Genomic DNA, 25736 nt, shown 5'->3' on the forward strand with positions numbered 1-25736 from the left:
CAGAGGACCTAGTGGGGGTTGTACTATTATATGGAAAACTGAGAAATGTTATGCATGTACAAACTACTGTATTTACTGTCGAATGTAAAACATTAATTCCCCAATAAAGAAATTTAAAAAATGAAAAAAGTCCATTCTCAACAGTGGAGTCATTTCTGGTGGGCAATAAATATATGAAGTTAAATATAATGAAAAGATGAGAGGCGGTTAAAAAAAATCTACTACCATCACAAGAGAAATGAAGAAGGGAAGGGAGTAGAAAGCAAGCAGAATCAGGTGTGCATGTGCCCATCACAGACAAAAGAGGAATGAGAAGCACACCCGTGAGACGTCCCAGTACAGTCGTCACGTGAAGAGTGTCTCAGGGGGCTGGGTGGTGGCACACCCAGCAGAGCGCACACGTTGCTATGTGCAATGGCCTCGGTTCAAGCTCCAGGTCTCCACCTGCAGGGGGCAAGCTTCACAAGTGCTGGAGCAGTGCACCCAGATGAGCACACACATTACCATGCACAAGTAGCCGGGTTCAAGCCCCAGCTCCCCACCTGCAGAGGGGAAGCCTCGCAAGCACTGGAGCAGGGCTGCAGGTGTCTCTCTTTCATCCTCCTTCTCCTCAAGGTCCAACCTTCTGACTGGCAGCTTCTGAAAGTACCCATGTCCCTGGGAGCTGCAGAGAAAGTCCAGGGCAAGGGAACAACTTTCCTCACTGCCGTGGGCTCCTGGATCTCAGGGAAGTAACGACCGGAGCAGCAATCTGACTGACTGAGGACTTGTGTTTTTTCATTTTTTTTCCTTCCTCTTAGCTAACAAGGGATGAGCCAAGATTGCAAAATACAGTTCTCAAATATTAATGGAAGCACTGGCAGGGAAGGCAGCAATCATTCTCAATTATTCGAGACGAAGAGGAAGAGCTGAGAAGTACACTACCAGGCTGTGATTTAATCAGTTGCCCAAAAATATGAGGGGTAAAGTAGACACGACATGGGGGTGGGGGGTAGGCATGGAAGGTCTCTGATGCCATGAGGGGGATTGAATAATGACATGCAAGTAATTTCTCAGCCCCAGGAATATTTTGGACAACACTCAGTGCCCAGTGGAGGGTCAAAAGCCCTATAATTTGTGTGGGTTTCCAAAGTGGTGGATTTGGCAGGGTTGAGATCTGGCCTGAGGGGGTGGCCGGGGCTGGCTGGGGAACTGAAGAGGCCAGACCTCAAGGTGGCAAGCAGCTTGCTGCTGTCACTGGGATTCCTCACAGAGCCTTCTGCAAAACTCACAGTGGCCGGCAGCTAAGGGCCCAGCCTCCTTGTACAAACTGTAACTAAAGACCTCCAGGTTGGAGAAGGGGCCGGATGGGGCCAGGCAGTGGCACATTGGGTTAAGTGCACATAGTAGCTCAAGGAAGGGCGCAAGGATGCTGGTTCAAGCCTCTTGCTCCCCACCTGCAGGGGAGTCGCTTTACAGGTGGTGAAGCAGGTCTAAAGGTGTCTTTCTCTCTCCTTATCTCTTCCCCTACCCTCTCAATTTTTGTCTCCTACCCAAGAGAGAGAGAGAGAGAAAATGGTCACCAGAAGCAGTGGATTCATAGTGCAGGCACTGAGCCCCAGTGATAACCCTGAAGGGAGGGAAAGAGGGAGGGAGGGAGAGAGAAAGAGAGAGAGAGGGAGAGGGAGAGGGAGAGGGAGAGAGAGAGGAGAGGAGAGGAGGGAGTCAGGCGGTAGCGCAGTGGGTTAAGGGCAAAGCACAAGGACCAGCATAAGGATCCCGGATCAAGTCCCTGGCTCCCCACCTGCAGGGGAGTCGCTTCATAAGTGGTGAAACAGGTCTGCAAGTGTCTGTCTTTCTTTCCCCCTCTGTCTTCCCCATCTCTCTCCATTTCTCTCTGTCCTATCCAACAATTATGACATCAACAACAACAACAACAACAACAACAACAATAACTACAACAATAAAGCAACAAGGGCAACAAAAGGGAATAAATAAATAAATAAATATTTTTTTAAAAAAAAGAAGAGGAGGAGGAGAGGAGAAGAGAGGCCGGGAAGTGGCACACCTGGTGGAGTGCACATGTTACAGTGCACAAGGACCCAAGTTCCAGCCCACCTGCAGGGGGAAATCTTCACAAGGAGTGAAGCAGGGCTGTAGGCTTCCCTTCCTCTCCTTCTCTACCTCCCCCTTACCTCTCAATATCTGTCTCTATACAAAGTAAACATATGAAATAATAAAGCACCAGACTTGAAATAAATGAAGGAAGGGAGGAAGGAAGGAAGGAAAGAAGGAAAGAAGGAAAGAAGGAAAGAAGGAAAGAAAAGAACTGGGGGTAGGGGCTGGGTGGTGGTGCACCCAGTTAAGTGCACACATTACCATGTACAAGGACCTGGGTTCTAGCCCCCACTCCCCACCTACAGTGGAAGGGGAGGATCATGAGTGGTGAAACAGTCTGCAGGTGTCTCTCTTCCTCTCTCCCTGTCTGTCTCCCTCTCTCCTCTCAGTTACTCTCTGCCCTGTCCAACAAAATAAAAAGAAAAAAAAAAGTCTGCCAAGAGTGGTGGATTCATGGTGGGGACACCAAGCTCCAGTAATAATCCTGGTGGCAGTAAAAGTAAGTAAGTAAGTAAATAAATAAATAAATAAATGAACTGGGTAGGGATAAAGAGGTTTGGTTAGCATCACACAATGCCATGAGCTTGAATTTGCTCTCTCTTTTTTTTTTTTTTCCCTGACTTGGTGCATGACTACTCACCAGCTCCTGTGTGAGCTGATGATGAAAGCACAGGAGCTTTCCCCAAGAGCCGAGAGAAAACACTGAACAAAGAAGCTACACAAGAATCTGGAAGAAAAGTGTCTGGACAAGACATAAATGAGGTGTGAGTTCAGGGTGGTCTTCCTAGAGGAGGTGGCCCTTGAGACCACTGGGACAATTCCTGTGGCTTCAGCCCATGTGGTGGAGGCAGAGCAGCAAACACACTCCCAGCTGTTGACTTGTGTGTCTATAGCAGCATTGCTGATTTTCAAGCTGAATTTTAAGCTAACTGGAGAGGAGGGTCTGGTTGCTCGAATGTGCGCATTATTTCCAAGTTTCAAGTCTGGGTCCACAGAGGTCATTTTTTCTGGTACCAACTGGAAAATGCCTTCAGAGGTTTGCACTGCGTGGAGGAGACACACACGCGATGCACAGTGAGCCCGGTTCCTCGGCTCCTGCCTAGAACACCGAGTCCCAGCACTGTCTGCTCAGCTCTTGATGGTGTCAGCTGACGAACCAGCCTATGGCTTCAGCTACTTTGTGGCTTGGAGTGACGTTTCTCTCTGGAAAAGCTTCAACATCTGGTGCCTGAGGCCCCCCCCCCCCCCCCGAGGCCTCCTTGTCTTGCTTCTGGGCCTTTTTCCCAGAATCCCCAGGGACTCCACAGCTCCACACACAAACCCACCATGGAGGTCTGGAAGGTGGCATGGTGTACAGCATGCAGAATCAGCCCTCATGAGATTCTGAGTTCCACCCCTGCACTGCAGACACCAGATCACTCTCATCACTAGATAAATCTAAACCAGATTTTTAGATAGAGACAGAGAGGCAGAGAAACACACAGAGGCAGAGACAGACAGACAGACAGAGAGACCACAGCACTGATGCTTCCTTCAAGGTTGTGGGGGTCAAGCTTGAGCTTTACACATGGCAAGTGTCCTTTCATTGGCCTACCCAATAAGTAAACTTCTTAGGGAAGAAATGATCCTTCCTTCCAGTGTCTGTTTCACCAGGCAGGATCTGGGTGTGGCTTTGTAGTGGTCCCTCCCAGATCTGAGTGTGGCTTTGTGGACCCCTCTTAGCTGTGGGTGAAATGAAGTAAACTCCTTAAAAAAAATAGACATTTTCCCTGTGGAAGTCAGAGATACAACACTGAAGACAGAGAATGGGCCTGTAAGCCAAGGGACGCAGACAGCTTTCAGAATCTGAGAAAGGCCCGAGTGTGGACTCTCCCTTAGAGCCTCCAGAAAGGGCCAGGAGCCTGTTACCACCTTGACTGACCCAGTGAGAAGGTCAGCTTGGGGCCTACCTAGCTAGGAGATGCTGAGTCCCCTGAAGTGCCTGCCTGCAGCAGAGCCCACCAGTTCTGCACCCACCCACCATGGCATCCGCTCGTCCCCGTGCTCACACCCTGGGCAGCAGGGACGCTTTGTGTGTCTCCCAAAGTGCCAGGCTCCTCTGCCAGGCTCGGGCAGATGTGTTTTTAATGAGGATTTTTAATGTATAACCTCACCAGCAAGCTGAGTTATCTGCAGCTCGGGGGAAACTGCTTTCCTTCCTGTGATGCCAAGTGTGTTTTCAGAGACCAACTCCATCTTCCCTGGGAGACAATAGCAAGGACTGAGCAGGACTGGGGACTTTCAGCGGCAGCATCAAAAACATGTCTTTTTCTGAAACCCTCAGGCCTGTGTGGATGGGGCAGGCTGGGCAGTGTCCTCCTGTCTGCAGGGCTTGCTGGCCACCTGCCCACTCTGAAAATAACTTCATCCCAAAGAGGAGTGTGAGCTGTCTCCTAAGCCCCACCCCCAAAAGCTACTCTGCTCTCTTTTTGGAGTTTAGAGTTTCTGAATTTGTGCTGAGCCCTGGTGAGGTGAAGTGAAGGAGGAAAGAAAAGGGAAGCTTCTCCCTGTTTGCTCTGGTTGATCTATGAATTTGGACCATGCGGAGCTCTTGGATTCTGGGCACCACTCTCAGAGCTGGGGGGGCGGGGGAAGCAGTCAGCTCTGTTCTCTGTGCAGACAGACACACAGACAATGCTTAAGTCCACACAGGAAGATCAGACAGAGCAGCGGGCTAAGAGTGACTGAAGAGGGGTGGGGAACTCCATGGCTGGGGACTGTCACACTGAGAAGGGGAAGGACCTGCCATTAGAGGGGATGTAGTAGGTGCAAATAAGTCTCCTGCACCCACGGTTCTTCAGTGTGCTGATCCCATCCACTCAGATGTCTAGAGCAAGGTCACTGGAAACCACACTAGGACTTTCAAACTGGCAGACAGTCACCCAGGGTGGGGGGCACAGCTGGGGACAACACTAGAGACTTGGGCTTGAAGGACACTCATCCACATCAGGGAGACACCTGCTGCAGATGTCCTGGGGCCTAAGGTGGGTCTCACTGGATTTGTGTCTTGCATGGCAGTGCTTCCAATACAGACAGAGGGGACATGCAGACGGGGTCAAGCACCTTGAGATTGGGGGAGGAGGACGTGCCTTTTAAGAGGAAGGGGCCCAGGGTCAGAGCCAAGGTGACTCCACAGAGGAGGGGAAGCTGGGGTGATGACCCTGGTTTTGAAGAGGGAGGTGGACCACAGCTAAGGAATTGGATGAACATATTCTCCTCCACCCTTCTCTGGAGAACAGAGTCCTACAGACACATGAGATGAGACAAATGCTGGATCAATGTACCACTAGAATTCCTGGCCTCCTGAAATAACAGAAGTGCTGCAGAGAAAGATCTGCTTGGGGGAGGGTGTGTCTCTCCACATTCAAGTAGAAATAGTATGAGGGTCCTCCAACAAGTAAAAGTGGAAAAAACAAACAAAAAAACCTCATGGTTCAGCAATCCCCCTCCTAGGCATTTATCCAAAAACACTCAAATTCAAAAGGATGCCTACATCCGTGTTCATAGTTGCACTATTCACAGTGGCCACGTGTGGGCACAACCACAATGCCCAACAACAGGGGCTAAAGAAGTTCCAGGGTTCAGTGCAACAAAGATGATGTTGCATCACTTAGGACAAATGGATGGGACTGGGGGTGATGATGTCATGACTACAGAGATAAAGGGTAGGACCAGGTGGTGGTGCAGCTGGTTAAGTGCACATGTTACAGTGTGCAAGGACCCGGGTTCAAGTCTCTGGTCTCCACCTGCAGGGGGGAAAACATCACGAGTGGTGAAGCAGGGCTGCAGGTGTCTCTCTGTCTCTTTCCCTCTCTACCGCCCCCTCCCCTCTCAATTTCTCTGTCTCAATTCAATAATAAATAAATTTAAAAATAAATAAAAATGACAGAGATAAAGGGCCACTGTGGAATGATTTCATGCATAGGAGTCCAGGAGATGGAGCCGGCAAACTGGCAAATGAACAACAGTAATCAAACTGTCTCTTAGACTCTGTACAAACTTCAGTGCTGGTCAGAGGTGAGTGGGGAGGCACAGGACACACACACACACACACACACACACACACACACACACACACACACACGCAAGTGTAAAACCAGACCCGTCAAGTCATATTTTTGTGAGCTAATGTTAAATCAGTAAAAATAAAAAAATTAAAAGCCCATAAAATCAAAATACATATCCTAACAACTACAAATGAGAAGCAGAGAAAACACAATGACCTAGAATGAGACATCTAAAACCTGACCCAGGCCCAGTCCAGCCACTGCCCAGTCTTGTAAATAAAGTTTATTGGCACACGGCCATGCCTATCTCTGGCAGGGTCTCCACTGTAGCCACAGAGCACTGACAGCTGGAATGCCATGGTGAACCAGAATATTCACTCACTGGCCTTTTCCAGAACTAGCATGCCAATCCCTGTGCTAGGCTGACGTACAACAACAAAACATACTGACACGTCCAGGTGGAGGAGTTAGCCCCCACCCCCAGCACATTCACAGGCATGTTTAGTCACACATGTGCCCACCATGGCAGATGTACCTTGTTCCCAATGGCCTTCTTGGGTGGGAAGCTGTAGGCCCTCACTTGCGGGTATTTGCTCTGTAGCTTGTGGTGCAAACTCCGGAACTCTGTGTAGCGTCGGTAGACATTCCACTCGTCATCTTTTATCCGGATGTAGACCTGCCAGGAGGAGAGGGAACAAAAATGTAAGCTGCTCTTATTAAAGTTTTCTAACAAAAGACTGGGATGTAGCTCAGCAATGGTGGAGCGCACACCTTGCCATACCTGAGACTGAGTTTGAGCCCTGGCACCATGTGGGAGCACTGTGATAGCTCCAGGGCTGGGCTGGGGGCGGGGTCCTATCCTTTCTCAGCACCATGGACAGCACCCAGAGCTGCCCATGGAGGGTGGAGCTAGGCTGTGAGGTCTCTCCTCTCTCAGCACCATGGACAGCACCCAGGGAGCCCCATGGATGGGGGCAAGACTGTGGAGGCTCTCCTCTCTCAGCACCATGGACAGCAGTGAGATGCCCATGGATGGTGGAGCTAGGCTGTGGGGGCTCTCCTCTATCAGCACCATGGACAGCACTAAGGGAACTTCATGGATGTTGGAGCAACACTGGAGGGGTCTCTTCTGTCTCAGCGCCATGGACAGCACCCACAGAGCTCTACAGTTGGTGGGGCAGAACTGTGGCCCTCTCTCTAAAATAAAAGAATGGGGGTGGGAGGCCAAGTGAGGCCACTCAGCCAGCAATAGTACTGCCATATACAAGACAACTGATGAGCACATTAGAAAAGAAGCAAGTTCTCTTACAGAGGGGAGGGCTGACAACATGAAAAAGCCAGCTGTGCCTGGCACAGACCAGGGACTCAGTAGTCTGGGTGACAAAGGAGACATGATAGGGTGATTCAGTCCCGCAGCCAAGAGACCACATTCTCAGACCATGCCCCAGTATCCAAACAGAACAGGCATTCATTCGTCTGAGAGATACAGCTTCACAGGCTAGTAGGAGCTCTCTGCAGTGAGGTGGGCTGTGGTGAGTGGTCCTTCCTCCCCTCTGCTACGTGCTTCCTCATCTGCAAAACTGAATTGGCAACAGTCCCTCCTCCCCAGGGTGGTGTGGGGATGCCGGACACATGAGTAGCTCACCATCCCCCTGATATCTGAGATGACAGATATCAAATGACCTTGGCTGACCTGAAGGATGAGCCTAATCCAACGGGATGGAGTTCAGAAAGGTCAGTGTCATAATATGTCCAAAGCAGGGGGCACTGGGTGCAGTGGTAGCTTGGGGGCACAAGATTTATGTGTCTCAATAAATGTAAGCTAAGAAAATAATGTGGAAGGGCCCCCACAGAATCTTGTGCAATCTTTAGACTTTGTTAATATATATATATATATATATATATATATATATATGTTTATATTCATACCTCTGATTTGAAACACTAACCTTTTGCAAAGAGGTGCAGAGAGTGGGGTGTCTGTCAAGGGAAGCTCCCAGCTCAACTTCTCTGAGCCCCAGTGCTGCTTCCCCAAGCCTGTCACATGTCCTTGGACAACTCGTTTGTCCCAGATGCTCCTGTTGGGCCTCTCTTTTCAGGAGGGGCCCTCAAGCACCTGACATTCCTTCCTCTATGACCACCGAGCTATCAGCCTCCAGAGTGGGGGATGTTCCCTGCAAACCCCACTATCCTTGAGTTGCCCCTCATCTCACTACAGATTGACTTCACTGGGGGGGTGGGGGGGGGGCTCAGGCCCCAGAGAGCCAGCCTGTGCTCACATGGTTTGACTTTATAGGGTTCTTGCCTCCAAAGGAAGTTTGATCAGCTTCGGTGCTTCCTGCCTGAGTCATAAAGGCAGTAATTCCTTGGAGGAATAAAATGAGTTGACCTCTCCCAGCAAAACCAAGTCCCTCTTTTAAAACAAGCAATAAAGAGCCACTTCAAGTCTAATCTCCTCGACTCAGCAAAAGATAAAATAGGAGGGTAATATCTGTGATCAAGAATTGGGGCAAGCCCTCTCTTGTGTGTTTGGAGGAAGTTCAAGTCTTGAGGTTTCTGATCTTCTGGGAAGAATTACCCTGGTAATGCCGGCAATAATGCGGGGGAGGCGGATGGGGGGACTTGACAGGAGACAGGAAGGGAGGGGAGGGGGAAATGAGTCCAGCAATGAATGGGACCCAGGACACATTCTATGTAGAGCGCCCCTGGGAAATACTTCCTTTCATGTGAACAACTCAAAACATCTCCAGAACATTCCTCCTAGGACCCCTCGTCTGCCCCTCCCCTAGACAATGCCACCACTTCCTGCTCTGCCCACAGTTCCTCCAGCGGCTGTCTCCTGCCTCTCCATTTCACGCAATGGGATGCGCCTTGTGCCTAGTTTTCTTCACTCCGTGCTGTGTCTGTGGGAAGCCTCCATATCACTGTGGCTAGCATGCCTTTGTCCTTGTTTGTTGTTGCATCGTTTTCCACTGCTGAACTGCCATACTATATTGATCAGTTCTGTTGCAATGGGCATTTGGGGTGACTCTGGAGAAGGCAGCTATGGGCATTCATGTACTCACTTTCTGTGTTCTTTCTTGGGGGACTGGAACTCTAAGCACAAAAGGCATCATAAAGATGCTAGGAGAGTATCTTCATGGCTTTGGGAGGAGGCAGGGGCACAGAGAGCCTCGGGGTACCCTGATTACACTGCTACAAACAGAAACAGGAGAGAGCTCACCAGGTAGGGCATGTGTCCTGCCCTGTGTGTAGCCCAGGTTTGAGCCCCAGCACCACTCAGGAGATGCCATGGAGCCAAGGGAGGCTCCTGGTGCTGTGGTCTCTCTTTCTCTTTGTATCTCTAAATGAAAGTGTGTCCCAGGGCAGTGATGTTGTGGTTGTGTGACATTCTAGCTTCATAATAAAATAAGTCCACTATGGACTTGAGATTCATGCTCCTGGGGGCTGGGTGGTGGCACAACCAGTACAGCCCAGATATTACCATGTGTGATGACTTGGGTTCAAGTCCTCAGTCCCCACCTTCAGGGGGGAAGCTTCACGAGTGGTGGAGCTGTGCTGCAGATGTCTCTCCTGTCTCTTTCCCTCTACCAAAACAGAAAGAAAAAAAAGGAACAGTGGGAGTAGTGGAATCATGCAGGCTCTGAACCTCAGAAACAACCCTGCTAACAGAAAGATAGGGAGAAAGAAAGAAAGAAAGAAAGAAAGGAGGAAGAAAGAAAGAAAGGAAGGAAGGAAGGAAGAAAGAAAGAAGGGGGGTTGACTGACTGACTGATTTGTGCTCCCAAGCTGGGAGGCCACTCAGCAATGCCACTCAGAGCTCGCCTGTGTGAGCTCCTGAGTCTGATCTGACTCCTGACAGGCCAGCATGATGCTCTGCTTCTCTCACTGAAACAAGATTTCTGTGCCCGACGTCAACATGACACACGGATTTGAAAGAAGGGGCTGAATGGGCCTGTCTCCATCAACCTCCGCAGAGCAAGCTGGTATGAGAAGGGAGGAAGTGAGGAACAGTCTGAACATGTCCAGGAAGTAGCCAAGGCCCATACTGGCACCTGCAGCACCTACTGGTCTCCGGGCCACCTTGGGTGCACCTGCCAGACAGAACAGCCTGGACAAGGGTCTGAGCTGTACAGGGTCAGGGGGAGGGGCAACTGACTCATTCCCACCTCTGCCCCCTCTGAGCTGGGAGGCTAAGAATGAGCCACCCCTCAGGGCTCAGCTTGGGGACAGTCCCGCCCCATACACACACCACCTCGCCTGGTAGGCAGCTGGCATGGCTCTAACCCACCCTCCTCACCGCCTGCTTTGTGTACACGCGCGCGTCCCTATTACAGAATTAGGGGTAATTACAGCGTGTGCAATCACGGAATTAAAGCAGGTAATTACCATGGCTAATTAATTGTCAGAGGCGAGGCAGGGAGAAAAGAGACAAAATGCAGAGTCTGGGTGGGGGTGGGGGTGGGTTGAGTGGCCCCTCTGCTTCCTAAATTGCAGAGCTAATAGAGGACCCTGCAGGGCTGGGCTGTGTAGAGCCCACGTGAGGTGGGACTCAGAGCAACCCAGTCAGGCACACCCTGGCTTGGTGAGTTATGTGAGTGCGGGGGGGGGGGGGGGCTCAGAGCAGAGCTACCTCTGTGTTGTCTTGTCTCCTGGCCCTTGAGATATATATTTATTAGGGGCTGGGTGGTGGCACACACATGATAGTGTATAAGGACCCAGTTTCAAGCCTCCAGTTCCCACCTGCGGGGGGAAGCTTCATGAGTGGTGAAGCAGTGCTGCATCTCTCTCTCTCTCTCTTCCCCTCTCCTGATCTATCTTCTTCTTCCCTCTCAATTTTTGTCTTTATCCCAAATAATGAGATAAAAATATTTTAAAAATAAAAACAAAAAGCATTTTTAAAAGAAAAGTTTTCTTTGACTGCTGGTTGTTGCTGGGGTTCTGTGCCTATACAGTTCCCCTGCTCCTAGAAGTTATTTCTAGAGAGGGGGGCTAGAGGGAGAAACAACACTGCAGCACTGCCCACCACGCCCTGAAACTCCCCCCTGCAGGGGCTCCCAGGTGGCGGCTGGGGCTGGACCAGGGTCCAGGCATGTGCTAAAGTGTGCATTCTACCAGCTGAGCCATCTCCCGGCTCCAGACTTGAGGTGCCAAGCTGCCTCCCTGGGCCCAGGTGCTGCTCTGTGCAGGCATGATATTCTGGGGAGTGACAGCGGTGACAGGTCTCCAGTCTCTGAGAGGATGACATGTCCTTAAACAACACCTGCTGTGTGCCAGACAGGGTACCTACGCCTTGTCACCAAGCCCCATGACGACACCTGCCTGAGAGCAGTGACTTGGGGCAACTGGTAGACGTGACTCAGAGAAGGTCAAGTGCAGGTGTGACAAGCTCCAAACCCCATGCTGAGTGCATGCACTGCCATACACTAGGACCCAGGTTCAAGGCCCCACTCCCCACCTGCATGGGGGCAACTTCACTAGGGGTGAAGCAGGGCTGCAGGTCTCTCTCCTTCTCTCTCTCTCCCTCTCTTTTCTCAATTTCCATTTTGTCAAATCCAATCAATAAATATTTTAAAATGCAAACAAACAAAAATCCCCCAGGCCTTTCTGGCAGACAGTTGAGTGCAACACCAGTGTGACTCTCTCCCCAGACAGTCAGTCTCAGGTTCTAACTCACCCAGTTTCACTACTGTCCACAGGGCGACAGTCTGGATTTGGTCTGCGGCCTGAGCTAAGGCCTCCAGGCAACACTCCTAGCTGCACATGTCACCACCCACAGCTATCTCCATTGCCAGAAGCAAAATGCCCACATGAGAGGATGGCCAGGCTGATGACGGAAGACAATGTAATGGCCAAATGCCAAGGTGGATGGGGGACAGCTGAGTGGGAGGAGGGCTTTTGCTGGGCTGGGCCTGTGAGGTGATGTGCCCTGTGATCACTGTTTCTGAGCCCACTGGGCCACCCAGCACTCACTCTGAGGAGGAGCAAACAGGCTGACCTGGGTTAGGGGTGTCCACTCTGCTCCAGCCAGTTCTCCCCACTGTTCTGGAGAGGTGTGGCCACCCCTCCTTGGAGGCCCTCAGTCAGACTTTCTGCAAATGAGCCCATATTTCATGTCATGCCAGGCTGCCTGAACCTGCGCTTGTCACTGAGCTGGAAGGGACCAGGAACTGGTGGCTGGAGAGGATAGTTCTGGTTGAGGGCTGAGGCCCCATCCACGGTGGAGGACAAGGGGCGCTGGACAGAAGGGGGAGGAGGCAGGGTGGCCTCTGTGTGGAGTCAACATGAAGGGGTGGGGTGGGGAGGGGCACAGAGGGGGCATACCTCCATGATGCTCCTCCATGCAGAATGCCCATCCCCTCCTGTGTGGGCAGTGTCACTGCTGTGTCCTCGAGAGAGCTCTGGTCAGACAGAGGAGCAAGCTGGCCTTTTTGAGGTGCATGGAAAGCAGGAAGCAGGCAGGGGACACCCCCAGACCCCAAGGTGTGGGCTACAATGGGCTTGCCAGCTCCCCAAGCATCTCTGTCTGCCGGGCTCCAGTCTGCCAGCACAGTCTGCTGCAACCTTCCAGCCTGGTCCCCACTGCACCAGGGGTCAGAAGCATCTACAGGCAGGAGCCCAGCGCTTCTCTTTGGGTTTGCAAAGCAGAGAGCACTGTGCATGCTCCATCTCCCATCAGAATGACAGACAATGACCCTGACCCACGAGTCTAGTGGCCTTGTGAGGGGTACCTGCAGCACAGACAGTGACATCATAGGGTGGGTCCCCTTGGGCACATGGTAGGCACAGCCCAGGGGGCTTGCGAGCAGCTGGGGCCACACTGAGGAGAGGTAGCCCCCACAACCAGGCTGTGGCTCCAAAGACAAGCTGAGGGGAGCAAAGGTGACTTCATCCTATGTCCCATGCTGCTGCCTAGTCATCTGAGTCACACATAGCAGAGTGCCTTGGCCACGAGCTTTGGAGCAGACGTGCTCTTGCTACAGACCGGCTGCTCCTGGGCTAACACAGACATCTCAGCTGCCCAAATGCCCACCACCCCATCTATCAGGTGGCAAGAGAGAAGAGACCCCACAACCCTGCCCCACCAGCCATGGAGCTCCCTGGGTGCTGTCCCTGGTGCTGAGAGAGGAGAAACACCCCCCCCCCCCCACCCACACACACACAGTCCTGCCCATACATGGAGCTCCCTGGGTACTGTCCATGGTGCTGAGGGAGGAGAGAGAGACCATAGCACTGCTCCACCATGCACATCAACAAGGAAACAAATATCATAAGAGTGGAGACAGACGAGTGGGACTTGTAAACATTCGCAGGACTCGTCAATTTCAGAAAGCAGCACCCTCCCCACCCTGGTAGTGGGCATGACTCTAACATCTTCCTTTTACTACCTGGATGAAGCAGGCAGGACTCTGCTAGGTAGAGAGAGGCAGGAGAAAAGGATGAGCAGCCAGACTGTGTTCATGCACATGTGGGAGAGATCATTTCTAAAGGAGCAGGTGAAATGCCAGGTGAGAGCAAACCCAGAGACACTGAGACAGAACAGACCCTAAAAGGAAGAGGAAGAGGAGGAGGAGGAGGTGGCAGCAGGGGTGAGGGGACTCAAGGGACTTTGGAGAGAGGCAGATAGACACCTGAGTGGTGGGTGTGCTGAGGTGTTTCAGGACTAGAAGGGCTGTGAAATGGTCCATGTGTGAACCCTCTGGGCTACAATTCATTTAAAAACAGCTGTGAGGACCAAAGAACTAGACAGTTCTCTAAAGAAGGGACACCCATGGCGCACAGACACGTCAAGTGTTCCGCTTCACAGACCATCAGAGAAATGCAAGGTAACACTACACTGAGATGCCTCACACCTGTGGGAATGGCTGACATCAACAGAACAGGAGATGACAGGTGCCAGCAGGGTTGGGGAGAAGAGGGGACTGCTCACCACCTTTGGAGCACGGCACCTCGGATCTCTGAGCACAGCACCCACACCCCCATAGGCAGGAGAATCAGCAGTGGAAAACATCCTTCAGCCCCCACCTCCCCCACCCACCCTGTCTTCTCAGACCCCTATTCCACACAACAGGAAATGCCACTTCGAGAGATCATTGCAAATGAGAATGCTGTTTTTTTTAAAAAAAAAAAAAAAAAAAAAAAGTCCCCAACTGCCTGGCACAATTTTAATAGCTTTCAAATGTTCAGCGGTGATTGAAGCTTGTGACTGCAGCTCTGGGAAGGGTGTGAAAATGCTGTTGAGTGCTCAGTGGGAGTCTGCCATGGTCCCTGTCCCCTCTGACTAGGATGGGCCTGCTGGGGCTGGGGGGAGAAGGGAAGAAGCCACAGGCCTTGAGGCAGGCAGGCTGTAGGACAGGGCTTGCTGCTTGTAGGCTCACTCCCTGGACTACCATGGTCACCTGTGAGGTGGAGATAGCATGGTCCTCTGCACAGTGGGGACAAAAGAGCTGTCATTGCTTCTGGTTACTTGAGGCAAAGGGGTCTGGGCAGCTCATTCTTCCCCGCCCCCCATGTCCCCAGCAAGATGAGGGTGGTCTCTGGGCTTCTAGCTTGTCTACTTAAGGCAGACTCCAGAAGCAGGTGCTTTGAAAGCCCTTTCTGGCAGCAGCCCTTGTATGTGTGTGAGGGGGATGGGGGTGTGCTGGGTTCTGTTCAAAGGTGTGAGCACCGCTGGGCTCTGCTCAGTATGGGAGGCTTGCTGACAGGTCACATGGGAACACCCTTTTGGGAGCTGTGAAAAACAGCTGGTGGGCTGGGCGCTGGGGGTATTGCAGCCCAGGTGGGGTGGAAGGGGGTCCAGAATGCCTCCTATTAGCCTCCTGAGCCAGAGGGACCCATGATACTTCTACACCAAGGAAAGAGAGAGAGAGAGAGGACTTGCCTATAGGGCTTGGGGGGGGGAGCTATGCTATCTCCCCTCACTGTGAGGCCCCAGCTTAGCATGGTGTTACCCTGGACTTCAGGGCTCACAGCTGACGACGGGATCACAGTGCCCCCCCCCCCAGAGAAGTGAACCCTCCAGGGAGAGTTTTCCATTTTGATATTCAGGATACGACTGTGACAGGTGGTTAGGAATGTGTCCTCTGTGCACCCACAGAGAGAGCCCCCTCCCTTGCCATGCTGAGCATCAGGACATCCCTCAGCTGTCCGGGTTTGAGTGGAAACTGTGATCGTGATTTAGAAGGGACAGTGCTCTCTGGTCTGTGTAGAACATCTCCCCTCGGGGCCAGGTGGTGGTGCACGTGGGCTTTATTTTCCAGTGTCTGTTATGAGCAGGCACTACCTTCAGCATTTTGTAAAGATTATTTTTTTTAAAGTAAGGAACAGGTGGGGACGGGGTGGTAGCACACCAGGTTAAGCACACATAGTACGAAGCGCAAGGATCCCAGTTCAAGTCTGCAGTTCCCCACCTGCAGGGGGGTCACTTCATAAACAGTGAAGCTGGTCTGCAGGTGTCTGTCTTTCTCTCTCCCTCTCTATCTCCCCCTTCCTCTCTCAGTTTCTGTCCTATTCAATAAAATGTTGGGGGGAGAAAAGGCCTCCAGTGGATTTGTACGTAGTGCAGGCACCGAGTCCCAGTGCTAATCCTAGTGGTGGGGGGGGGGGGGCTATTATTGATGAGGGCCGAGTCTAAGTTCATCTGAGTCCTGGCAGTGAACCCCACTCTGACTTCTGACTAAGAGTAACCCAAGCCCTGCACGGGCCTGGACTGTCTCTGCTGGCTTTTCTGAGGCGAGAAAATTGCATTTTATGCGAAGCTTATTTGCAGCTCCAAACCTTGTTTGGGTTACTTGTTTAGACCAAGTGGAATGTTAGAAAGTGCATCTGAATCACATCTGCACGAGGGGGGATGAGGCAGGGGATTACTGCCAGGATAAGAACGAGAGAAGACAGAGCCCCGTGCACAGCGGCCTGCGCTGACTCCGAAGCTCTGGTTCTCCTATGCTCACACGTTCACACGTACCAGATGCCTTGTCCCACAGGAAGCACAGAAGGTGTGCACAGCAGACAGACCTGCCACCCGGAACTGTCCTTTGGGCAGCTGTTCGGTGTCTCATCTGATTCGTTTTTTTAATTTCCTTTTGTTGCCCTTGTTGTTTTATTGTTGTAGTTATTATTGTTGTTGTTACTGATGTTGTCGTTGTTGGATAGGACAGAGAGAAATGGAGAGAGGAGGGGAAGACAGAGAGGGAGAGAGAAAGACAGACACCTGCAGACCTGCTTCACCGCCTGTGAAGCGACTCCCCTACAGGTGGAGAGCTGGGGCTCGAACCGGGATCCTTACGTCGGTCCTTGCGCTTTGCGCCACATGCGCTTAACCCGCTGTGCTACTGCCTGACTCCCGATTTGTTTTTTTAATGAAGTCACACTGGCTTCCTACAGCTAAAACACCCACCGCCCTGCTCGCTCTTTTTGCCACAATGGTTAGCACTGGACCTTGGTGTTGGTGCTACGAGTCCACTGCCACTGAAGGATGGTCTTCACTATTATTTTTTCCTGTTGTTATGATTTGATAGGACAGAAACTGAGAGGGAAAGGGGGGTGGAGAAAGACAAGAGTTGCCTGTAGCCCTGCTTCACCACTCGTGAAGCTTTCCCCCTACAAGTGGAGACCAGGGGCTTGAACCCAGGTCACTTACATGGCAAAGCAGCACACTATCCAAGTGAGCTATTTCATAGGACTTGTGGATTTATATATATATATATAGAGAGAGAGACAGAAATTTATAGGGGAGGGGAAGATAGAGAGGGAAAGAGACAGAGACACCTGCAGCCCTGCCTCACCACTCTTGAAGCTTTCTCCCCTGCTGGTGGGGATCAAGGGCTTGAACCTGGGTCCTTGTGCACTGTAATGTGAACACTTAACCAGGTGCGCCACTGTCTGGCCCCTGGCCTTGTGGTTGTTTGTAACTGGGACTGAATTGTACATTTTTAAAATATATTTTATTTATTTATTATTAGATAGAGGCAGAGGAACTGAGAGAGAAGTGGGGAGACAGGGAGGGAGAGAGGCTTCCCTTGTTGGGCAGATAGCTCAGCTGAGGTCAGAGAGCCCTGCCTGCCTCAGCTTCCGGTCCCATGGGACCTGTTGCTCTAATGCAGGTGCCCTGTGGGCTTACTCCTTCTCCTCGAGTGCTGTTCCTACAGTTTCTCCACTTTACCCTTCTGCTGATGTTGTCCCAGGATTTGCGGCTTCATATTTCCCCCAAATTTAGTTTTATGAGACAGATAGAGAGAGACAGAGAAGCAAAGAGCACAGCTCACCTCCAGCTAACAGTGGCACTTAGGATTGAGTGGACAGCTGTGCCATGGGGCCAGATTCACCCCGCACAGCACATGCTTGACCATGAGCAAGGACTGGGGCTCAAGTCCCTGGTCCCCTCCTGCATGGAGGGAACTTCACCAACAGTGAAGCAGTGCTGCAGTATTTCTCTTTCTCCCCTCCCCCCTTACCAATCAATTTCTCTGTCTCTATGAAAAAACAACAAACAAACAAACAAATGGCCACTGGGAGTAGTGGATTCATAGTGTGGGCACTGAGCCCCAGTAGTAACTCTGGAGGCAAGAAAAAAAAACTGGAGGAAGGAAGGGAGAGAGAGAGAGAGAGAGAGAGAGAGTGTGTGTGAGTTGTGGGTGGATGGACAGAGAGAGGAAGGGAGATGCCATGCCTCACCACAGGGGCAGGGAGACAGAATCAGGCATGCAGAAAGCTGGGCGAACATGAGAACTTCATCTTTCCTCCACTTTCCTTTCTCACAGGTTCATGTCAAAGGGACATACAGATTGACAGCCCATCCAGTTCCTCTTATAGCTTGCAGCTTCTTCTTCTTCCTTTCCTCCTTCCTCTCTCTCTCTCTCTCCTTTTCCTCCAGGGTTATCACTACTCCTGACCGCCATTATTTCCATTTTATTGGACAGGACAGAGAGAAATTGCAAGAGGAGAAGGAGAAAGATAGACACCTGCAGACCTGCTTCACTGCTTGTGAAGTGTCCCCACTGTACGTGGGGAGCAGAGGCTCAACCCAGGTCCTTGCACATAGCACTATGCATGCTTAACCAGGTGTGCCACTGCCCAGCTCCCAGCTTACTCCTTTAAGAATGTATCATCATCATCACCATCATTATTATTTTAATAAGAAAGAGAGAGAGACCAGAGTACTGTTCAGCTCTGACTTGTGATGGTACTGGGGATAGAACCTGGGGCCTCAGGGTAGCTTCCTCCTAATCCCACCCTGCTCGCTGCCACTTCCCTTTCTGCTCCTCCTGAGGCAAGAGGGCTTAGCACCCCAGTGTTCTGGCGGCTGCCTGGACTGTCCCCACACAGGCCTGTCATCCCTGGCAGCCTCCCCTAACGTGGGTCTGTGGGTATACACGTGTCCAGACTCCTGTTCCTGCACATCCCCAGCCTGAGCTACATCTCAGAGCTGCGTCTTGCTCCCTCCCAGGGAGTCTGGCACAGAACTGAGGCGAGGAGTCTCGCAGCTTGTCTCTCCTGGGAGGAGTCTGGTGGCACCGGCAGCTAACCTTTAAAGGTTGGCCTCTGTGCGCCTCTGTGCCTGGAGGGGTGGGAGGAGGGGAAGAGCCACATGAGAAGCAGCTGCCTCACCCTCTCCACTAACTAGGAGCCTGAGGCTGGGGCATGGGGTGCTGAGCCCCAGCCTTCAAGGAGCAGGGACCTGGGCTCTGCTGCCAAAGATACCCCCCCACCCATGCACACAAGCCCGTCTGGCACTTTGAGGCCCAGACACCAGCTTGCCTGGCTGGGAGAGGCTCTTCCTCTTCCTCATGGGCACAGAGCTGCTTCCTTAAACACAGTCCTTGGCATTCCTGAGCCTTGGCTGGCAAACGCTGTGTGTACACACACACACACACACACACACACACACACACACACACTGATCACCACACCCGTAACGGGCGGCCACCTGTTCATACATTGCCTCCCAGGTGCTGCCTTGGCCTGTCCCTAGCCATGTCCCTTCTGCAGGTGACAGCACCCTCACTTTTCTCTGGGGACACACCCTTCTCCCACTATCCAAGTCTGAGGAGGAAGTGTATGATCCTAAGGCTTGGTGGCCGCCTGGCGCTGTGGCTAGTGGGCGAGGGGTCTGCCAGATCACTGAGGGTCGGTGGGACACAGGCTCTGGGCCAGTCTTCGTGCTGGGGGCTGCACAGGCCTTTCTCCTCACCTCCCCCCCCCCAGGGTAGCTGAGCAGGGGAGTCAGCCTAGAGGATACTGCAAACACCCTGCCCACAGCCTGGCCGTGACAGGGCCAGTGGACAACAGAGTGACTCTAAAGACTGGGCCCTTGGGACTGGGTGGTGGTGGACCCAGTTGAGGATACATGGTACCATGAGCAATGACCTGGGTTCAAGTCCCCAGTCCCCACCTGCAGGTGGGAAGCTTGGTGAACGGCGAAGCAGGTCTGCCACTGCCTCTCCTTCTCTCTCCCTGTCTCCCCCACCCTCTCAATTTTTTTCTACATCAAATAAGTAAAATATTGGGAGTCGGGCAATAGTGTAGTGGGTTAAGTGCATGTACTACAAAGCACAAGGACCAGTGTAAGGATCCCGGTTGGAGCCCCCAGCTCTCCACCTGCAGGGGAATTGCTTCACAAGCGGTGAAGTAGGTCTGCAGGTGTGTATCTTTCTCTCCCCATCTTCCCCTCCTCTCTCCATTTCTTTCTGTCCTAACCAACAACAATGACATCAATAAGAACAACAATATAAAACAAGAGAGAATAAATAAATAAGTAAATATTTTTTTAAAAATAAGTAAAATATTTTATTTTTTTATTTTTTAACCAGAGCACTGTTCAGCTCTGGTTTATGGTGGTGTGGGGGGATTGAACCTGGCACTTTGGAGCCTCAGGCATGAGAGTCTGTTTGCATAACCATTATGCTATCTACCCTCCACCCAATAAGTAAAATATTAAAAAAAAAATGATAGGGTTCTCATGACTTTAGCCCCTGCAAAGTGAAGCTCTAGCTATGCCCTTGGCTTCTATAGTAGGCAACCAGTGAGTGAATGAATGAGCACCCTCTGTTGCTTAAGCTGGTTTGAGCTGGGGGTCTTTTTCCCACACCCAACACAGCAGATTGAGTAGCGGAGCCTACAGCTGGTCAGAAGAACAAAGTGCTCAGAAGCCCCCCGCCCCCCCCCCCCCACACACACACACACACACTGTCCTGGTTGGGGCTGCCCCGGCCTGGCTGTGAGCAGGGATCACATCTCGCTGAGCCCAGCAGAAAGATACTGGCCTGGGGCCTCCCCCTCCAGTACTGGCCCCGGGACCTGCTCACAGGGAAGCAACCACACCAGGGCCTGGAGGGGAAGTTTGAGCTGAGCTCAGCATTGTCAAAGGCAGCCTGGGCTGTGGATGCTCTGGGCTAGGCTGCTACTGTGGGGGCCAGCTTAGGAGTTTTTTAGGGTGCAGAGTGGCACCCCGGCCACACTGTTAAATAAGCTTAGGGATATCACTGGAACTGTTCACAGAAGTCCCCAGCCCAGTCTTGTCACTGAGTAGAGAAAAATCCAACGGGCTGGGGAGACAGGTTCAATTTCCAATACCACCTATGCCACAGCTGAGCAGTGCTGTAGAGAAACAACCACGAGAGAGAGAGAGACAGGACGAGAACGAACGTGCTAGGAGCCAGTCAGACCAGCAAACCCTCCCAGAAACTTGAAGACGACGAGCAGATAAGACAGCCGCCCTTCCCCTCACTGCTCTTGCCACACAGAAGACAACTTCCTGACAAAGCTCACCACTGGCGGTGCAAGCCCCACCCCCACCCCACCCCACCCCACCCCACCCCACCCCACCCCACCCCACCCCACCCCCAGTCTGGTGTGAGCTGTTGTAACTGAGAAGCTGTTTTCTTTCCTGATCAGGTTAATTTGGGGATGGGGGGGGGTGCCTGGCATATGGTTTTACAACAAATGACGAGAAGCAGTATTTAAAGGCCTTGCCATCTTAAGAGTAAAAATATCCCCCAGCCAATTAACATTTCCGTTAAGCTGGTAATAGCACAATAATTGGTCATTAAAGAGAAGCAGGTGACTATTATTAGGAGGGACGAGGTGGTCGTGCCAGCACAATGTTTTTTCAGACCAAAGGTGCCACACGGCTCCCTTGGGAGACAGCTGGCTCCAGGCTGGCACGTCTGTGTGTGATTTTGGCTTCACAGAGGACAAGCAACACTTGATCAGACCCTTTCCTCCTCCCCTTCCTGAAAGTTCAGAGGAGAGAGAAATGGAGGTGAAGAGACAGGAGATGTGGGAGTCAGCCCCTCACCTGGCACTGCAGAACTTCTCTTCCCTGGAGACAGGGGTGGGTATGCTCACCTGAGGCTGGAGAGAGAGCCAGTCTGGAAAGAGGGCCAAGGGGGCGGGGAAGGCAGGGAGAGAAAGGACAGAGAGACCAAAGCAGAGCGACAAAACAGGAAGAGGGAGCAGCAGGGACAAGGGAGGAGAAGGAGAAGTATAGACTGGTTGGAGGACAGGTGAACATGGTGATGGAGAGGTGAGGTACCACAGCCCTACTCCACCATCCATGGGGTTCCCTGGGTGCTGTCCATGGTACTGAGAGGGGAGAGACCCCACAGCCCTGCTCCACCATCTATGGAGCTCCTTGGGTGCTGTCCATGGTGCTGAGGAGAGACACACACCCCACAGCCCTGCTCCACCATCCACGGAGCTCCCTGGGTGCTGTCCATGGTGCTGAGAGTGAGGGGGGGAGGGAGTGCACAGCAGGCCCCCTTCAGCCCTTCTGCTCACCTAGCCCAGCATAAAGCCTGCCCTTGGGGAGGCCTCCAGGGACCTTCCTAGACTATGACCCCCAACCCCTAGGTTTTCCTTCCCTTTGTGCTAAATGTAGAAGAGAGAAGAGTCAGAGAAGTTCTGAGAGGGACCTAGCTTTTGAGGACAGGGATCACTCAAGGCCATTCTAGCTCATCTCCCCTCAGGCTAGTGAGAAGGGGTGAGTTCAGTGATGCAGACATGAAAGCTGACTTGCCCTGACTGCCTGATCCCCCTGCCCTGCCCACCACCAGCAGCAGATGCCCCAAGAAGCTCTCTGGACAGAACTAGGGCCACCTGGGGTGAGCAAAGTGAGTCAGAACAGATAAGGGAGCCCCAAGACTCAGCAGCATGACCTGGAGCTGAAGGCAGCATACCCAAATACCCTGTGTGTGCCTTGCTTGACACATCACCTCTGTTCACTTATCCATCTGAACAGCCGATACAGGGACAGAAGTGGGAGGGCTGCTCAGTGACAGAGCACAGGCCTTCCACAGGTTAGGCCCTGGTCCCATCCCACCACCACATGGAGCGCCCTGGCCAGCTGAAAGGAATCAGAGGAGCAGTGTTGTGCTGTTTGCCCCTCTCCCTTTCTCAGAAAAGTATACAATGAAAAAATGGGCTGGAGGTGAGGCTCAGTGGTGGAGACCATACAAGAGACCCTGGGTTCTTTCCCTAACATTGCATTAAAAAACTGTATCTCTATCTCTACCTATATACAGAGAAAGTAAACCTGGCTTTCACACCTGCCAAGACAACATGCCCATTTCTAACTACAGACTACAAAACCCACGATCTCTTTTCTGCTTTCCCAGTATAAGATGGAGCGCTAACTACATCATCCAACACCTGTGTCTACACATGCAGAGCAAGCTCTGTGTGGTGCTCAGTCCTGCTCTCTCTCTGACTTTGCACTAGATCTAGGCTGGAAGTCTCTGTCCTACTGCATCTGTCAGTCTCACACTCTGCTACCCTTGATTTCCCCTGCCCAAGGGGGACAATCACCTTGTCTCCAGTATCTGCTCCCCTTGATGGCCGGGACAGTGAGTGGTGGGTCTAGAGACTGTGGGCAGAATGCCTTGGGGGAGAGGTGACAGAAATGGCTCACTTCATGGAAACAGAAGCGTGGCACATGCCTGGGGTTGGGGGTGGACAGGGAGCCGCATGGAGGGGGCTGGAGAGGAACAAACATGTGTGTGACCCAGAAAGGGTTAGTCAACCATGACTCACAGCTTCCTCACCCACCAAGTGGGGGTGGTGGGAAGAAGGGAGAGAGGAAGGGCGGGAGGGCGAAAAGAAGCAAGTCCCACCTCCTACTCCAGTGGGGTGATAAGGGCAGAGCCGGGGCCCCCTGCTCCCTCCCTCCCAGAGAGCATTTGGCCACTTGGCTTGACCTGGAGGCAGAGGGATGCTAAGAAATCTCCAGGAAGGTTTCGAGCAAAGATGCAAAAGTCATGGGCAAGTGCAAACCTCCCTTCCTTCTAGGGTGGCTGCTGCCAGGGGCTGAGGATGCACTAGAAGCCCTGGCATTACCTCCCCAGCATGAGGGGGAAGCTGAGAACCTCAAGAGACAGACTCCCCCAAGCAAGCTGCTGAGCACCTCATGCTGCCCCCCCACACACACACACACCATTTTGACAGGTGTATCAACTCCAACTGTTTAAGCCACTTTGAGTGAGTGCACCAGTTACTTGCACTCCGGACACTCCCAGTCTGGAACTTCACAGTTTCACTAGAGTTCCCTTCTAGGCTCTAGAGAAACAGAAAACAAGAAAGAGACCTTATTATGCCACAGGCTTTTGCAACCCCATGGCCTACTTATTTTGCATGGTAGAAGGGACCTGTAACTTCTCGAACACCGACAGGTATCAGTGGAAGCCAGAGCTCCAGGCCACAGCCAACGTGATACCTGAAGGGGGTTCTGACTTCCTAACCATTGCAGATGTAAACCTACTGAGATTCCTATAGGCGTGCTAATTTAGAAAGACCTTACAGCGGCGAATATTAGTTAGAAGAGACTTTTATGTTTTGACTACCCAGTATCAGTGGTGTGTCATACACAGATTATCCTCTTCATCTGTTCCCCCTTAAACAAACTGTCCACCCTTTTGCTAGTTAAGCTGTTTTTAGAATTCCTTTGGTGTAGCCTGTAACTAGCCAATGAAAGACAGGAGACGCAATGGTTGGCACTGCATACACAGAGTCCTTTTGCAGGCTGCAGGCCATAGGTGTGAGCCACCCCAGGCTGCACAACAGACCAGGCTTGAGTCTTTGAGTACTGGTTCACTGTTCCTGCATCAGAGACTGTGAGTCAATTCCACACTAGGCTGGATCAGAAATGTTCCTGGAAGTTGCGACAAAAACTGCTGCCAGGGGCCAGGTTACACATGAGCTCACATGTTACAGTGCGCAAGGACCCAGGTTCAAGCCCCCGGTCCCTACCTGCAGGGGGAAACTAAACAAGTGGTGAAGTAGTGTGGCAGGTCTCTCTTTTTTTTAAATTTTTTTTATTGTTTTCCTTTTTGTTGTCCTTGTTTTATTGTTATAATTATTGTTGTTACTGATGTCATCATTGTTGGATAGGACAGAGAGAAATGGACAGAGGAGGGGAAGACAGAGAGGGGGAGAGAAAGAGAGTCACTTACAGACCTGCTTCACCACTTGTAAAGCAACTCCCGTGCAGGTGGGGAGCTGGGGACTCAAACTGAGATCCTTTATTCTTTTGTTGCCCTTGTTGTTTTATTGTTGTAGTTATTACTGCTGCCGTCGTTGTTGGATAGGACAGAGAGAAATAGGGAGAGGAGGGGAAGACAGAGAGAGGGAGAGAAAGACAGACACCTGCAGACCTGCTTCACCGCCTGTGAAGTGACTCCCCTGCAGGTGGGGAGCCAGGAGCTCAAACCGGGATCCGGGATCCTTTTGCTGGTCCTTGTGCTTTGTGCCACCTGCGCTTAACCCACTGCACTACCTCCCGACTCCCTCAAACTGAGATCCTTAAGCCGGTCCTTACGCTTCGCGCCACGTACGCTTAACCCGCTGCACTACCATGCGACCCCCTGGCAGGTGTCTGTCTCTTTCCCTCTCTATCACCCCCTTCCCTCTTGATTTCTGGCTGTCTCTATCTAGTAAATAAGTAAACATTAAAAAGTTGCTGCCAGTTCAGAGCCAGAGACGCTGGTGGGGAAGATGGGAGGTGGTAGTGACGGCTAGAATTCACACGTCTATGTGATCCTGCAGGGCAGAGGGTGAGCCAGTCCTGGCAGGTCTCTCCCCCACGGAGAACATCTGTTTGCTTTTCTCTTTAGCACGTCTCTACAAGGTGATGGATGTCAGATGGCAGCCGAGCCTTCTGTGCAATCCCTCTCCAGTCGATGTGAATTCAGCCTTCTTGCTGTGTGGCGTAATGCAGTCATGTTTGGTGATCATCTCTCAACTGGCAAAGGAGAGGGGCTGGGCCAAACCGTAATGCCACCTCTGGAAGCCTCACTGGCAACTGCTGGACATGGTTGAGAGGGGCCACGTGTGGGGACCTTACAGATGCCACTGTGACTCAGGAGCTCACTCCTGCACTTGGACTCAAAGCAAGGCTACACTCATCACCAGCTGGGCAGCACATGGCTGGTCAAACCACAGGAGTCAGGCCCTGGCATGGATTCCCTCAGCCCTCTGGGGTTCCCACTGGGGAGCTACTTATGGTACTGGATACTATTTTCTAAGCTTCAGAAGCACCCCCCCCCCACACACACACACACACACACATATCCCCAGAAGAGCTGGCTCCTCTTCCAAGTCTTC

General features: G+C 52.0%; 1 protein-coding gene across 1 annotated transcript in view; it reads right to left on the reverse strand.

Annotated features, from left to right (window-relative positions):
- Positions 1 to 25736, reverse strand: part of SNX29 (sorting nexin 29) — a 248126-nt gene that overhangs the window by 29628 nt on the left and 192762 nt on the right. The window contains exon 19 of the mRNA XM_007534624.3: positions 6679 to 6819. Coding sequence (XP_007534686.2) covers positions 6679 to 6819 — 141 coding nt within the window. The remainder of the gene's footprint in view (positions 1 to 6678; positions 6820 to 25736) is intronic.

The sequence above is a fragment of the Erinaceus europaeus genome, chromosome 15, assembly GCF_950295315.1.
Source record: "Erinaceus europaeus chromosome 15, mEriEur2.1, whole genome shotgun sequence".
Taxonomy (NCBI): Eukaryota; Metazoa; Chordata; class Mammalia; order Eulipotyphla; family Erinaceidae; genus Erinaceus; species Erinaceus europaeus.